General features: G+C 34.0%; 2 protein-coding genes across 4 annotated transcripts in view; both read right to left on the reverse strand.

Moving 5' to 3' along the window:
• Window positions 1-839: 839 nt before the first annotated feature.
• LOC106650735 (UPF0602 protein C4orf47 homolog) lies at window positions 840-3270 on the reverse strand. Of its 2 annotated transcripts, XM_023462018.1 has the most exons (5): window positions 3229-3270; window positions 2572-2705; window positions 1967-2178; window positions 1529-1781; window positions 840-1461 (listed from the first exon to the last, which is right to left on the reverse strand). In XM_023462018.1, exons 2-5 carry the CDS (start codon window positions 2639-2641, stop codon window positions 1043-1045), a joined length of 954 nt encoding a protein of 317 aa, XP_023317786.1. In that variant the 5' UTR covers window positions 2642-2705; window positions 3229-3270; the 3' UTR covers window positions 840-1042. The 2 variants fall into 2 exon arrangements, with proteins under 2 accessions (XP_023317786.1, XP_014224404.1); XM_014368918.2 differs by having other exon boundaries at window positions 2572-3261.
• A 2210-nt stretch (window positions 3271-5480) lies between these two features.
• Window positions 5481-14635, reverse strand: part of LOC106650755 (peroxidasin-like) — a 167947-nt gene continuing 158792 nt past the window's right edge. For both annotated transcript variants that reach the window (XM_023462012.1, XM_014368957.2), the window contains one exon: window positions 5481-9749. In XM_023462012.1, the coding sequence (XP_023317780.1) occupies window positions 9652-9749 (98 nt within the window). In that variant the 3' untranslated portion in view covers window positions 5481-9651. The remainder of the gene's footprint in view (window positions 9750-14635) is intronic.

Here is a 14635-nt window from a genome sequence, read left to right on the forward strand (position 1 = left end):
ATCATCAATGCATGAGCAAAATTAATGAGAAGGACAAAGAAAATTGAAAAATTTAATTTCCAAACAATCGATTCAATGTGAGTATGTAAGTATTTTATATATGTTTATCCGATTCTCATGGAATCGAATGTCAAAAAGATTTTTCGGTGTCACCCCAACCTAAGGTAACATTTTGTTTCCAACGATCGAAATTTAACTATTACTTTAGATTGAGGAAATCACAGAAATAGTACATTTTGCATCTAGATAGTGAAAAAATAGAAAGTCTCAGAGCACGTGTAATTTATTAGCCGAGGCGAAGATGAGCCTTTATTTTTTCACAACATAAGTGTAAATACAGTTTTTTGTGAATCCCCCCAGCTGAAAGTAATATTTTGATTTTGCTCGTCGGCAAATTGTTACTTTAGGTTGGTCACGAAAAGTGTATTTGCTCTTAAAAAGTGAGAAAAGAAAGTCTTAGAGCACCTGAATATAAGAAATCATTGAGACATTCAGTACTTCACTCTCTATTTGCAAAGCATACTATTTTTCTGTCGTTAAGAAAAATCTCTTGATTTCGATAAAATACGCACCCCAAATTTTATTAGAATTTTAAAGACCATTTATCACCCTTTTTCAAAAACAGAAAATTGATAATTTTCCAGAATTTATGATTATTGCTAATATTTAAAAAATCCTAGTTATTTGAAAAATTTAGTGCTGGTTGATTGTGGAAAAGGTGTAACAGAGAGTTTTGACAAAAAACTGTACAAATTTACAGAAAAAAATACACCAAAAGATCCATTTAATAGATTTTTATTATGCAGAGAAAATTAAAGTTTAAATAAGTTTAATCCGGATTTTATCACTAAAAAAAATCACATGCCTTACTTTCAATACCAACAGATACCTTCTAAATTTTTCTAATGAGCTTTTCAATTGAACGTATATGTTTCTTCCTAGAAAAGTTTTAAATCTCTAAGAAGTGACAAATAGTTCCGAAAATATTTATTAAATTCGGAAATATTAACGATATATCTATGAACATATTTGTCTAAAAGATTCAATCGAGTTTGTAAACTTGTTCGCGGTATTCGGCATAATTTGTAGCATTACAAGCCACATCCGTGACTCGTTTTATGATACTTTCAGTGTATTTCGTTTTTTTTGCACCATCATAAACGGGCTGCCATATCTTTAGAATTACAATTTTCTTCTTTTTCGCTTCTTTGGTAATTTGGTAAGGATCGCTTATCCAACTAGGATATCGATTGAAACAACCAGATTTGGGGCCCTTTGGAGCCTGCGGAAAAGTCAAGTAGAAGCGTCGAGACTTGGGAATTTTTGCGGCAAATTTTCCGACTCGTTTTGGTTGATCTGGTATTAAAACGACTGGCTCCAATGGTTTGAATGGATTTTCGTCGAAGTATGTTGACGGAGGAATAGTTGTTTTGTAGCGATCTTTCACTTGTACTGCACTAGCTATAATTCAAGAAAAAGCATAAAGAACATGAATTATTTTTTTTTTAATCAAATTTTTACTTTATACCTTTAGATCTCTTGATTTCGGGTTCATATGGTTCATAATCACCATATATTGGAAGATAAGGATTGATGCATATGTCCTTATATCCAGGTCCACCTACTTTGCTAGGATTGGTACTGAAGTTAGGTGGCATTTTTGGTGGCTTGGACTGTTCTATTGTTTCAGGACTAAAAGCCTTAGGTTGTTTGCCAATGCAACCAAACCAATCACCTGGAGTAGCATTTTTTTTTGGGAATGGGGGTCGTATCAAAATGCCCTGTGAATTTTTAAATGTTTCAAGTAATCATGTTTATAATTTCTAACGTAAAAATGTTCAATAATCATTTGTATAACTTTATTGTAAAAGAAGGTTTGCACGTGCTATATTCTTGTTTACCCGCCTCAGATTTAAAATAAGAAAAAAGGAGAAAATTCCCGCTTGTTCGTAGTGTGTATAATCACCTTGGATTCTTTCTTCTTTTTTTTCTGATTTTTTTCTTCGTCAGCCAACGCTTCGCCTTGAAATATTCGTTTGAAGCCTTTCTCAAATAGGCGTCCATGCATCTCGCTGAACATCTGCGGTCCTTTGGCAAAATTTGTACGTAAACTTCCATTGACTGGGTCATCGTAACTACCAAACGGACCCGGTCCTTGCGTCGCGTCATCAAAGAAACCTTGATAGTTGCGCCAAAAGAGCAGAAAGAAAAAGAAGATGCATTAAAATAAAATCTTTCAGTAGGGGTTGCGGCTCAAGAGGCTAAACTTTGTCTTTTTTTGCGATTTTGCGTGTTTGAGTCTTCAAGAAAAGGAAACGAAGAAGAGGGAAAGATACCTTTGATTGGAGCAATAAGAAAAATAAACTCTCAAGTCTAAGTGGCCCGTTTTTACCTAAGTTTTCAAAGCAAAGCAAACAGAAGGAGAAAAGTAAACGAAAGTCTCAGTGATTCTTTAAAATCTTTTTCGGTTCGGGCATTCAAAAGTTTATTTACAAAATGATAAAAATTAACATCATATTATGATTGATTGTAAACCGAGGTTAGCGAAGAATATTATATACCGATTCTTACCTGTTCGATCGAGATCAAGTTTGCCGAAGTGTTGTCCTATGACGTATGTAGTTTCATCGGTTTCAGACATACTGCACTATTACTAATTGACTTTTATCAGTGGTAAAAAGTTTTCATTGTTGCACCAGCAAGAACTAAGAATTTAACAATTTTACGTTTAACCTAACCATAATAATTAGCAGACAACATCATTGCGGTGAGTGAATTATGCGTCGTTAGTTTGCTAGCTATATCCTAACTAATTTTATGAATTTTACTCAATTGAATAAGAATTTTTAGCGATTAGGAATAATTTGATTGACCAAACTGACTTTGGAAATGAAATAATTACTTTGTAATTGAAATGAATGTGCAGAATTAGCATAAAGCAAGCAAAGATATGCAGACAAATTTTGCACGAAACAATACGTTAGTCAATATGTTTAAATGACAGACTAAAGGTACAAAATGGTTGCTTATGTAATTGAGCATTTGGTAAAAAGAAAAGAACATGCTGTAAATGTGCACATATGTATGTGAGTTGTGGGAGTAAATGTTCCGATCGATTGAATTAAACTGTGCGTGCGAGAGAGAGAGAGAGAGAGAGGGAGAGAGAGAGAGTAGCTGCAAGCACGCAAATGGCCATAGGTGCTCTCTATCTAGACATGCAGTACAGACCTGCACACGCTCATGTATAGCAGGCGGGCATGTTGTGACGACCAAATAATTGACTTGCCTCGCTCCCCGCTGCCGTCTACTCAGTCCTTTTGCGCAGACACACACGCATGCACGCATGCATCCACGCACACGTTTACACATACACGGGAGGTTTGAACGAGCACTTTAGTTGCAAATGACCTCTGCGCGCGCGAGTACCACTTCTATCCGGCGACGACTGCAACGTTACGATCGCCTCCGTGTATAATATATATATATATAGTAAGATATATATATAAATATATATATGTATGTATGTGAGGCTGCGCGTGTTGGGCGAGACTATGTCTGAGTATTATACTATGTGAGCAAGTCCCACAGCCCAGGACTTGAGTACTATGTCTTTGTCATTTTCTAATTAAAAGCCGCTTCTAATAGAAGTGAATAAATCGTTCATTTAATTAGGATCTTTGATGCGATTAAATCATTAATGGAGTGCTCGATGGAGCCAATAAACCGTAAAAAACGCATAGCTCGTTTTCTGTAGCTTCTCGTTGACAGTTGCGCCTATTCATATGCATGTACTTTAGGGCGCAATATAAGATCGCTAGAGTCTAATAGATGATAATGTTTATTTTGGCCTTCGGCTACGAGCTCGTGTACATCGGCGCTTTGGATGCGCAGAAAGGGATATGCTCGTGAATGCTTGGACCTGTGTGCGCGAGCTTGAGGCCGTATGTAGGGGGATGCTTGGACACAGAACATCCATTATTACCCATCGGCAAACTTGGAGGATACGTGTGCTTCCACGTCACCGACCAGTGCAGTGCAAATAGGAGCTGCGAATCTTTGAATGTACGCGCCACGGCTGGCTAGCTAGTTCAAGTGACCATATGCGTGCACGGATTTCTCGAGAAATTCGATATAAAGAAAGGTCAGTTAAGTATTCTGCATTAAACTCGTGCTTGTCCTCTCTGCGAAGAGATTAATTGACTAGTGGATCAAGTATTTACACTTTTATCAAACGCGCAATGCACTGATGATATCACAACACTTTCTCGCGTTTACTCTCATCGGCGTCACTGTAAAAACTGTCAATCCTGTAACAAACTTGGCAAACTTTCAATTATTAATGGGCAATGCACCAAAATAAAGAGAAAATGTTTACATTTCTCTTCGTGTATACACGATATATCGATAGTTACAGAATGCAAAAAAAAACCTCAATGGTTCAGTGGTGAACTTGCATTCTCGCCTCGCTGAGTCGGCGTGATTTAATCGAGTTTCATTTTAGTAGACATGTGAGTTTGGGGATTAATAATATAAATTCTCCGAGCTAAACCGAGAGGTAAAGAGAGGGAATCAATTTAATCGAGAGAGAGAGAGATAGAGAGCACACCTTCACAGCCACAACCATGGTATCGATAATTTTAACATTTTGTGATTTTTATTATTCAAATTTAGTGCCTATCCAAGTGCTTTGTATCATTCAATTGATGTGCCGTAGCTGTTCGAGCTTGACAATCTTTTAACGACTGACTTTTACACTCTAAGCTGTCAAAGTTAACCTTCACCGGACCGGTACTTGATCAAAAATACGTTTTTCAATATAAAAGTCAACTAAGGTCTGTAACATTCAACCAAACTAATGTCAAATGTTTTGAGGTCAATGACTTACACTATACACTTGCTGGATTTACGGCTTTATTTATCTTAATTATTTTGACAGATTTTTCTCTCAAGAATGGGAGTTATCGAAATGTACTTAAATGAACACATGAAAAATGTTTAATTAAGTCAAACTTTAAAAAAATTTAAATCTAATAATATGTATAATATCCACCATAGAATTATTAATGTACGAATAGCTTAACTATCATTCGTGTACTATGAAGAAAAAACATGTTCAATAAAATTGTTTGCTGAGTAAAAACTCAAGAACTTACCTATGTTTTTGCATTTTATGTCTGTATGTGATTTTTATACAAAAAAATAATTAAAGGACGTGGCATATTTTCGGTTGAACATAGTAGTTATTCGTTCTGTTGGTAAGATGCACTTTTGTAAATAAATTTTTGTACTCATTATAAATATATTTTCATTATTTTTCTGCATCGTAAGTTAACATTTTAATTTCAATAACTAAAACTCATTAACTTTTTAAATGATATTATGGAAAAATCAAAAATCTTTTGATGAGCATACTATGAATTTTATTAATTTTTTTTCGGTCATTACAAACAGTAAATATAGTTATTACCGACATTATAATTAACATCATTTTATACAATTGAATTCTCACTCAAGTTTTTGTATATTGATCTCTTCCTCATTTCCGATAAAAGTATATAATATACTTTTCATCTTTCGTCCATTTTTCATTATTAATTCATGATTTATTCAACTAACTCTTTTTCATTCCTATAAATAAATACTCACACATACATACAATCGTATTGGTTCATAATAAAGATTTACACTTCACCTCAATATAGTATTAGTTTATAATATTTTTTGGTTCTTAGAAATGAGGTTTTTCGGAATTCAACGCTAAATATTTCATAATCACACAAAATAAAACAACTAACCCGTTCTTTGAATTATAACAGTATAAAAATTTTGTATTTATAGGCTATATCAAGTCAGCCGTGATAGTCAAAAAAAATCATAAGGGTAAAAAAACATTCTCTTCTTTTCTTGTTTTTCGATCTTTAATATGCTCTCAAATGATTTCTATTGTTTTAACCATCACCAAACTTTATCAAAAGTTGTATTTTGATGTATCGATAAACATATTACAATATTGGCCCAATCGATGGAGACAAATACATTTATTTTTTTATCTTTATGCTATTTTCACTTTTAAATAGGGCAAACGCTTATGAATATGATGTTCGATAACAAATATGATTATCTCATTAAATTACATTAAAAATCATTTTTCAACAATTTTTTCATACTTACCCTAGAAAATCAGAGTAAAATTTGAAAAATCAAATTCTAACTTTGAGATCCTGTAGATCCGCGAGGGATGGACCTAGAGATCTGATATTTTCAGGAATTTAATTTTTCAATTTACTCATCAAGAGTATACATACTTTGATTCAATGTCATTTTTTGACTATCACGGTTGACGTAATATAGCCTATGTATACTCCGCAATAAAATTATCGCAACAACAATTGTGATTGAAATTTTGTTAATTTCCAAATGATTCTATCTTCGTTAATTTAGATAGTATCGAGACGAATTTTTTTTTAGTTTTCTTGGAAATTTTTTCTAGTTCATAACTATATACAGTTAATTCTCCACAAATCTGTTTTTAACGTTTCCACGTGCCATCTTAAACTAGCGCAAAGAAACAAAAAATGAGTTGGTCATTCGTTCAATATGGTTGTATTATTACTGATTGCACAAAAAAATTTTTTAGTGCCAGTTACGTTTGCCATCGAAATATGTGTGCAAAACGTCACCTCCGTAAGATATCTTGATCTCAAAATCAAATCTCTTTTCATATGCTATGCATATCTTCATAAGCACCTGAGCTTATTATAAATATCATACCACGTTCAATACACCCGAAGTAAATTTTAAGTATATCATAGGGCCCTAAAAAATGTTCTAAAAAAAATTCACGTGTTTTCATAAAACTGCGACTTTCATGAACATGGAAATCTCGAGCTAGGATCATTCTTTTTAATCGCTCCGTCAAAAGGCTGGTTTTTTATAATCGACTTTTGGGTTGCACGCAAAATTTTGTTCATTTATTTTTCAAACGTAGTTGATTAAAGTAGCTATTTGTAACCTCCGTGGATGTCTCCGCCGTAACAAAAAAAAACAGTCGATTTTTAGCATAAAACTGGACTTATATTTCGAACAACGAAATCTCAAGATCTCATCTCAAGAATGAGTACATCCACTTTATCGTTTGAAACGAGATAAGCTGATTTTTTTTCATTTTTAATATTCAAATAAGCAGTTTTGCGGAGAATAAACCATATATTTTGAATAGGTTTAAGTCAATTTCGAGTTTTCAGTCGCTCTTTAGCTTAACACCCAAAATTACTTGACCTAGAAAGAATTTTCTACAAAACTAAAAAAAATTCATCTCGATTTGAGCTAAATTGACGAAGACAGAAGCATTTTAAAATTGTTGTTACAGAATGGATTTTTTCAAATTAATTTAATACAAAGTTGCAAAGAGATTATCGATACAAAAAAATAATTAAATCACAGAATAGAAAGCGGCATTTTGGCTCTCCCGATACCTTTAAGGAATGTTTTAAGGATATTTAACATTAGATCTTTGTGGCCGGATATAATGGTTAAATTAAAAGTATAATCATACATGCGATTTTCAAGAGCTCTGTTTTTCTAAAAGTAAAAAAAACTACACGAATTTTAGTGAACTAAATTTTTTATGATTTCATTGACATAGCTTCTACAATTGATTATGGACTCAAGTGCGTTCATCTATTTATTTTATTTAAAAATTACTCAAATTTATGAAGATGTGATAGTTAAAACTATTCATATAGTTTATCAAAGAGTTCATTTTTACGATTTAGTTTTCAATTAATACATGCAAATTGTAAAAATCTCCACAGTTTAAGTTTTGCTGTTTAATTTTTTGCATCCAAAGCGTTCCAATTACCAGAATACTCCCCTTGTATCACGCCGGATATTTTATACAGATAATTTAGTTTGTTTTTCTCCTTTTTTGCTTTTTTGATGAATGATAACAGCTCTTCGTTGAAAATTTAATGAGGCTTCATTTTATAAAAAAATTAATTATAACCATGAATCAGAATTCATCTGATTTTATGCCAAGAAGAAGAAAAACATTTTTCTAATCACGAGCATATGAGTAAATTGAATACAACTGTGATCTTAATTATTAAAATTGCAATAAATAATTTCTCGGCAGTCAGAATTTCAGTAGTTTGCATCGCGTTCAACATGAAATTTGTTTTCCCAATCTGCAAAAGATACGAAACAAATTAAAATACGAAAAACGGAGTTAGTATCAAACTCACGCACATGCAAGTAAGCATAAATAAAGTATGAGACATACATAGTTTTAAGGAAGGATAAAATGTACGTGATCAACGATAACTTTTTCAAACGAAATTCTAATCACGTTTTGGAGGAAATAAAAAAAAGTAAAAAATTACGGCACGTTTGAGAGATATATAATATACCCAGATTTATATGATCTTTGTAAAAATAGGTAAAAACTGAAAAACATGGTAACATATTTAGTTTTTATCCAGGCATCCAATCAGAAATTGTATTATTTACATTAAGCCTTAAGGCAAACTCGCTCATATTATACTTTTACATGTTATACGTATTTATATGCGTGCGTTGATGTGTGTATACTGTATACATAATTTCGGTCTCTCCATCTTCGTTTACTTTTGCGCGCCTAACACAGTCATCTCGCTGAGTTTACTTAGTAAACTCCTGCTTACATACGCACTCACGCATTATTTGTGTATATATTTACAGTAATATTTATAATCTTGACGCACGCACATTTTGCGAGCGCATGACACTTGTTAATGTTCAGACGCATCCTCGCTGAATCTCCGATCGTTGAAGCTTTGGTGTTTTTGCTTTATTTACGATACGAAGGTAATAACGAAAGAACCTAGTGCCTCCGGTAACAGTCAAACTGCTGCACTAAAAATATTTACATAATACATACGTATTTGTATCTATAACGATTGTGTTTTACGTGGAAGATCGTGTCAATGAAAATTTTAGCAAAAAATATTTTTGTTATTCGCGCTGTTAGTGGCACGAATAAGTGGTCAATGATCTTGGGTTCTTCATAAGCCGAACACTTTTCCATGTATACATAATGCCAAGGGCGACTCACATTCGCATTTTTTACGCAACATACATGAATGTATTCTATAAATACAATTATTCGACGAATATGCTCGTAGGAAAATTACCTACGCAGCTCTGTACATGTCGTTTACGTCTTGGCGTGTGTCGCCGTGTCGCATGTATAATACGAATACATTTCATCAATTTATATACTCGTATTTATGAGCTACACTTGACTGCATACAATTTTGAGATACTCTGTCTATACCAAGTTCAGTACATGGCACGCTTACGCACATGAGACGCATCATTATTGCCCTATTGTGCGTTTCGGTGTGTGTCGATTATTCTGTTAGTTACAATCACTTTGTAACAAGCATGTTCCATTGTACATGTCCTCGTAATCGATACCCATTTAGTGCATGTAACAAAAAACTTGGATACACAAATACGCGCTTATATACGTGTAGATGTGGTCAGGGAGAGAGCAGTTTGCGGCCGTACGTTTATATGTGTTTATGTACGTGTATAATGCATGAATACATTGAAAACTTGTCTTGGACTTCAGTGACTCAGTACTGTACACTGCTCGTCGATTCCTTGTGGTCACCTTAGCAATGAGATGAGCGTCAAAACGATTGTCAAGAGAAACGTCGACCTTAGGCCTTCGCTCGCCCCATGCTGCATCGCCGCTGGGTTCTCACCTGCGAACAAAATCAATAATTTAAATTAAGTTTATTCAGACGGCATTATTGGCATTATTATAGGCTGTCTAACAACTACTAATGTATGGGTTAATATTCAAAATCGGTGCACTGTCATTCAACGTAAAAAATATATGTATGCAAGTAACTTGAGTGGCAGCTCGTCAAGTTCATAATTCGTGAATTCCTGACCCAACAGCGCTCTACTGACTGCTCTTACATATAGCATGATGCACGAATGTGATCCTTTCGACGTATATGTGACAGAGCGCACTGTTCATTCGTATCTTTCTACGGAACTCTCGGCAACCGCTCACTTACAGACACCGAGCGTATAACTATCGATTAAACGTTTTACTGAGAGAGAGAGAGAGCTGGGGAATATCATCTGCGTATATAGATATATGGGCTAGCAGGTCAACGCAGCAAGTAGTTCCTATATATGTCCCACAGTGCGGTCAGCAGCAGAAGCAGAGAGGCTTAAATTTAAACGGTTATAAGCGTTCAACTGCAACCGACGACGACGACCATTATTTTCTGAGCAAAGGTTACAGAGAATGACGCTTTCTGGCTAGTGTAGATACCGATGAGGTGTCGAGCCCTATTACTCCTTTTTTCCTTCCTCCGTCCTTGCTCGTGTGCGAGAAATTACGTTTTTTTATTTGTTATTAAGTTCACACTTCACAAAGAGTCCAACGAATTTCTTTTCTGCAAATTTCATTCGAATCTTCGGTACCGTCTATCACCTTTTTTGAGAGGTCTAAAGTTGAATTTTTTCGAATTTTCACGAAATTACACATTTATCGCAAGTATTAAAATAATTCCTACCTCGGTATAAGGCGACTTCAACGAATAAGTGCAAAAAGCTTTTTTGTTGGAAATTTTCAAAGTTTTTAGAAAAAATATATTCTAAAGTGATCTGAGCACTCGAGAGGCTTGTAAAATAGAAACTCAAAATCTAATTAAGCTCGATCTGGAGTTTCATTTCCAGAAATATTTAAAAAGTTTCCTCAATATGCCAACTACTATAATGTAAATTTAATTTTTGCTATAATAGTTTGATCATTATTACACCAATTAAGTTACGTAATTGAGTGTCGAAAAAGGCCCAAATGCGTAAAATCGACTAAAACAGACATTTTTTAAAAATATTTGGACAGTTTCCGACAAGAAGGTTTTCTAGCACTCTAAAATCGGGGTTTTTGCGTAAATTGAGAAAAGTGTATTTGTTTATTTAAAAAAAAACAGCTCAGCACAATCATCTATGAAAAAAATTTCTATGCATTGTAAGGTAAGTTTTTGTCTCATCTTTCCAATGCCATATTTAGATTTTAAAACGATCTTAATTTTGCCGAGATACAGCTACTTTTGTTAGATGCATTTTTGTAGCTGTAAATTCAGTAAATCGGTTTCGAGTTCTCGATAATCATGTTTTTGCTGACTCTTTACAACGTTCTGAGAAATCTATAGGAGCTACTGGAACGAACTTGGTAATGGGGACATTTATTAATGTATCATTTACTTAACTAGAACTCCAAAATATGGCAAGAACTCAATAAAATTCGTGTACTCGAAAAAAACTCGATTCGAACGAATTCGTTCGAATCAAGTTTTTTCGAGTTTCGCGCACCCCTAATCGGTTATACAAATATTTAGTCAAGCTATTGTCAATGCATTCAGGCTCACTGTGCATCATCTGTTTAAGACTTGGCTGCAAACCCAACAATTTTATGCTAAGAACCGAGCTTCCGATTTATCACGAGACTACATCACAAATTCTGTGTCAGGCGAATACCGCATAAGGTACTGCTTAGCCTAGAGACGTTTATGTTTATTAAAACAATTAAAATAGACTGTATATAAAACGCTTTCAATTGTTAATTATACACAAAGCACGATGTAATCAATGGATACATTGCATGAAATCTCGGGAGCATGAGAAGAAGCTTTTTACAAATTTTTTAGTTAAGAATTGACGGAGATAGCTTTTAACCGAGAGTATACCGTTACGACTTGCACCAAAATTTCTTCACGTCCGTCTTGGACATGAGTGTGGCGAGCTAAGTCATCAAAGAAAGAGTTCCTATCCCTTCTTCTTCTCTGGTCTCTAGTACACGGTACGGTGTGTAATCCGTTTTAGAAGCTGCCGAACGAACAAGTTTCAAGCCGAGCATTGCGCGAGCCGTGCATAAAGAGGGAGAGGCGTCGTCGCGTTGCCATGCTACCTAGCGCACGGCGAAACTTTTTCCTCAGACATACACACAGGTTGTATTTTTTCACTCCTTTCTCCTGTCGTACGCACACTTGCTAGCTTAGAATTTTTTATTTTTTAACTTTTTCGTAAATTCCTTTTTTCTTATACACAAAGATTCTAAGTGTCTTTTCGCACACGCGCTTTTGTTTTTGCAAACAATTACGTGAAACTTTTTTTGCCGTTGAATGGGTATAAGAATTGTCACACGGATGTAAAGCGCGATTCGATCTCTTCGGGAACTTATGTACAGGCAAAAACTTGAAGAAAATGTTCTAAGTAACAAAAGAATGTAATATCTTCGTTGAAAATAAAAAAAGCTTGAGATTTCAATACATTTTCAGTACAGCAAACAGTTAACAGTTTTAATTCTCTAGTTTCAGAATAAATAAATAAATAAATAAATAAATAAATAAATAAAATTCCACTGCTTACAATTTCCCAAATATTCAAAAAATTAAATTTATTATTTACTATTTATATTTTAGTAGTATTTAGTAAATTTATAATTTACTATTTATTATTTACATTGCAATCACATTTTTTCAACTATACATCTATGTCATTGCGTAAATCTTGGTATTTTAAATTCAACATTAAAAAGAAATCAGTTTTATAACTATCAAAGTAAGAGTCACGATAAATATAAAAATGACACCGATTGCTTAAAATGAATTTCTCTTAAATATTTAAATTAAGTAAATAATAATCGATTGACACTTCATTGAAGAGAACTTGAGAACTCGTTCTTCAGAACAGTACAATCTAATAACGTTTAATGACTTTATAATTACTAGTATTTTTGTCAATAAACTGTGTACGCTACGCAACAATAAAAAAAATATCCATTGGGGTAACTTGAAAAGCTATTAAATCGTTTTATTTTTGTTTATATAGACAAGTTCGTACGTTTTCTCGCTTTTATGTTCACTTGATCTTGATTCGCCTGCTGCACTTTTTGTGTTCGCAAACGATTTACATTTGATTATGGACCACAAATGCTGGTGTTTGTATGTGTATGGGAGCTTTTTTATCAGAACAAGCGAGCTTTCGTAAACGAGCTAATTACTGTTCAGTGTCCGTTTAGCGCGTTGTTTATTTCCCATCTCACTCGTTCTGTCTGTCTCTTATTTGAAACTACAACAGGATTGCATACAAAGTATAGCATTCAAGCATAAATTGCAAGAGAATAGAGATGTTACTACGTAGAGAGAATTGAGGCCGATCACTTGCAGATTGATGGACATCTGTAGCGTTCGAAATTTGTTTTCGTGGCTTGACCTCGCACGGTCGAGTTTTTTTATTTCTCGTAAAAGCCTTTCCCGAACTTCGCTAATTCATCGAGGCCAGAAAATTTTGCTACCAGACAAAAGTATTTTACAATTCGAGCTTTTCCAAGTTGAATCTCACGCGCAAATTAATTATGAAGTTATTTTCAAGGTTTTAAGTGCTGGCAGGCTCCACACATATTCGTAACAAGTGCGATAAGCAAACTTTGAAGTATTGTGTAGTTTGAAATATGAGTGTTATATGAAATACGTACGTTAGTGGTTGCAGGAAGGCGCGCGATTAAACTGGCTAAAAGCCAATGGGTTTGGCCGATTTGTGCAATTAAGAATTGTAGAAAATACTCATCGATGCCGAGCTGCGGGTGTAATACGCGATTGGAGATTTTTCTACGACTCTACGAACGTTGATTAGGTAACCACTCAAGCGTAGACAGGAGCCATTCAAAATCTCGGATTCGCTGAGCACGTTGAGCATAGTTGGTTTGCCAAATACTTTTATTGTGTGGACACAAGTTATGCACATAGTTTTACGCACATACGTTTGTAGACGAGTATTTAGACCCTTTATGATTATCATACGAACTAGCGATTGATTTTTTCTTTTTAAGGGGGGGGGGGGGATAGTATTTTTCGCAAAAATTTTCGATACTTTTTTTAATATCTTATTCGATTCTATATACATTCAAGAGTATTCAGTTAAAATTTTAAGCCAATCGGAGCAAAATTAACCAAGATATTGCCATTTTAACGCACGTGCAATAAGGAAGAAGGACTGGACCTCAAAATCTTTAAACGCGTTTCCTGAACAATAGCATTTTCAAAGACGGTGTACATCATATCTCAAAAACTGATTGACCGATCTTTTTGAAATTTTACACCGATATTTATTAACTATTTTACAAGGTAGTGACGTTGAGATATTTTCATTTTTGGGAAAATTTTCATTTTTTTCAACAATTTTCCGAAAAAAAAGTGCACTTTTTCGATTTTTTCCCATTTTTTCAACTTCAAAATCACGCCAAATTTTCAAAAATGAAAATATTTTAAAAAACTCGACGTCAGTACCTTCAGAATCCTCTAAACTAATAAAAAAATGTCATTCGGCTTGTTTCTGATGATTCTGCGAGGAGTTATCGTGTACACCGCATTTTTCGACGTGTTTTCTTCAAACCGATGCCCAAGGCTCATTTTTCAATATTTTTCAACAAAAATTTAGCTGAGTACTCTTGAAGTGATGCTTTTTAGTGTACAAATCGATATTACTACATTTTCATTACTAGATTTCAAAAAATTAATCTCAAAAATGAGCAAAAATAACTAAAAATTAACTATACCCCCCCCTTAAA

The sequence above is a fragment of the Trichogramma pretiosum genome, unplaced genomic scaffold, assembly GCF_000599845.2.
Source record: "Trichogramma pretiosum strain Unisexual culture from Peru unplaced genomic scaffold, Tpre_2.0 scaffold52, whole genome shotgun sequence".
Lineage (NCBI taxonomy): Eukaryota > Metazoa > Arthropoda > Insecta > Hymenoptera > Trichogrammatidae > Trichogramma > Trichogramma pretiosum.

Coding starts and splice junctions, on each gene's coding strand:
- LOC106650735 (XM_023462018.1), bottom strand. CDS start 2,641: ATGTCTGAAACCGATGAAACTACATACGTCATAGGACAACACTTCGGC. Junction 2,179..2,571: donor ACTTGATCTCGATCGAACAG/GTAAGAATCGGT, acceptor GCAACTATCAAG/GTTTCTTTGATGACGCGACG. Junction 1,462..1,528: donor CGAAATCAAGAGATCTAAAG/GTATAAAGTAAA, acceptor CTTGAATTATAG/CTAGTGCAGTACAAGTGAAA.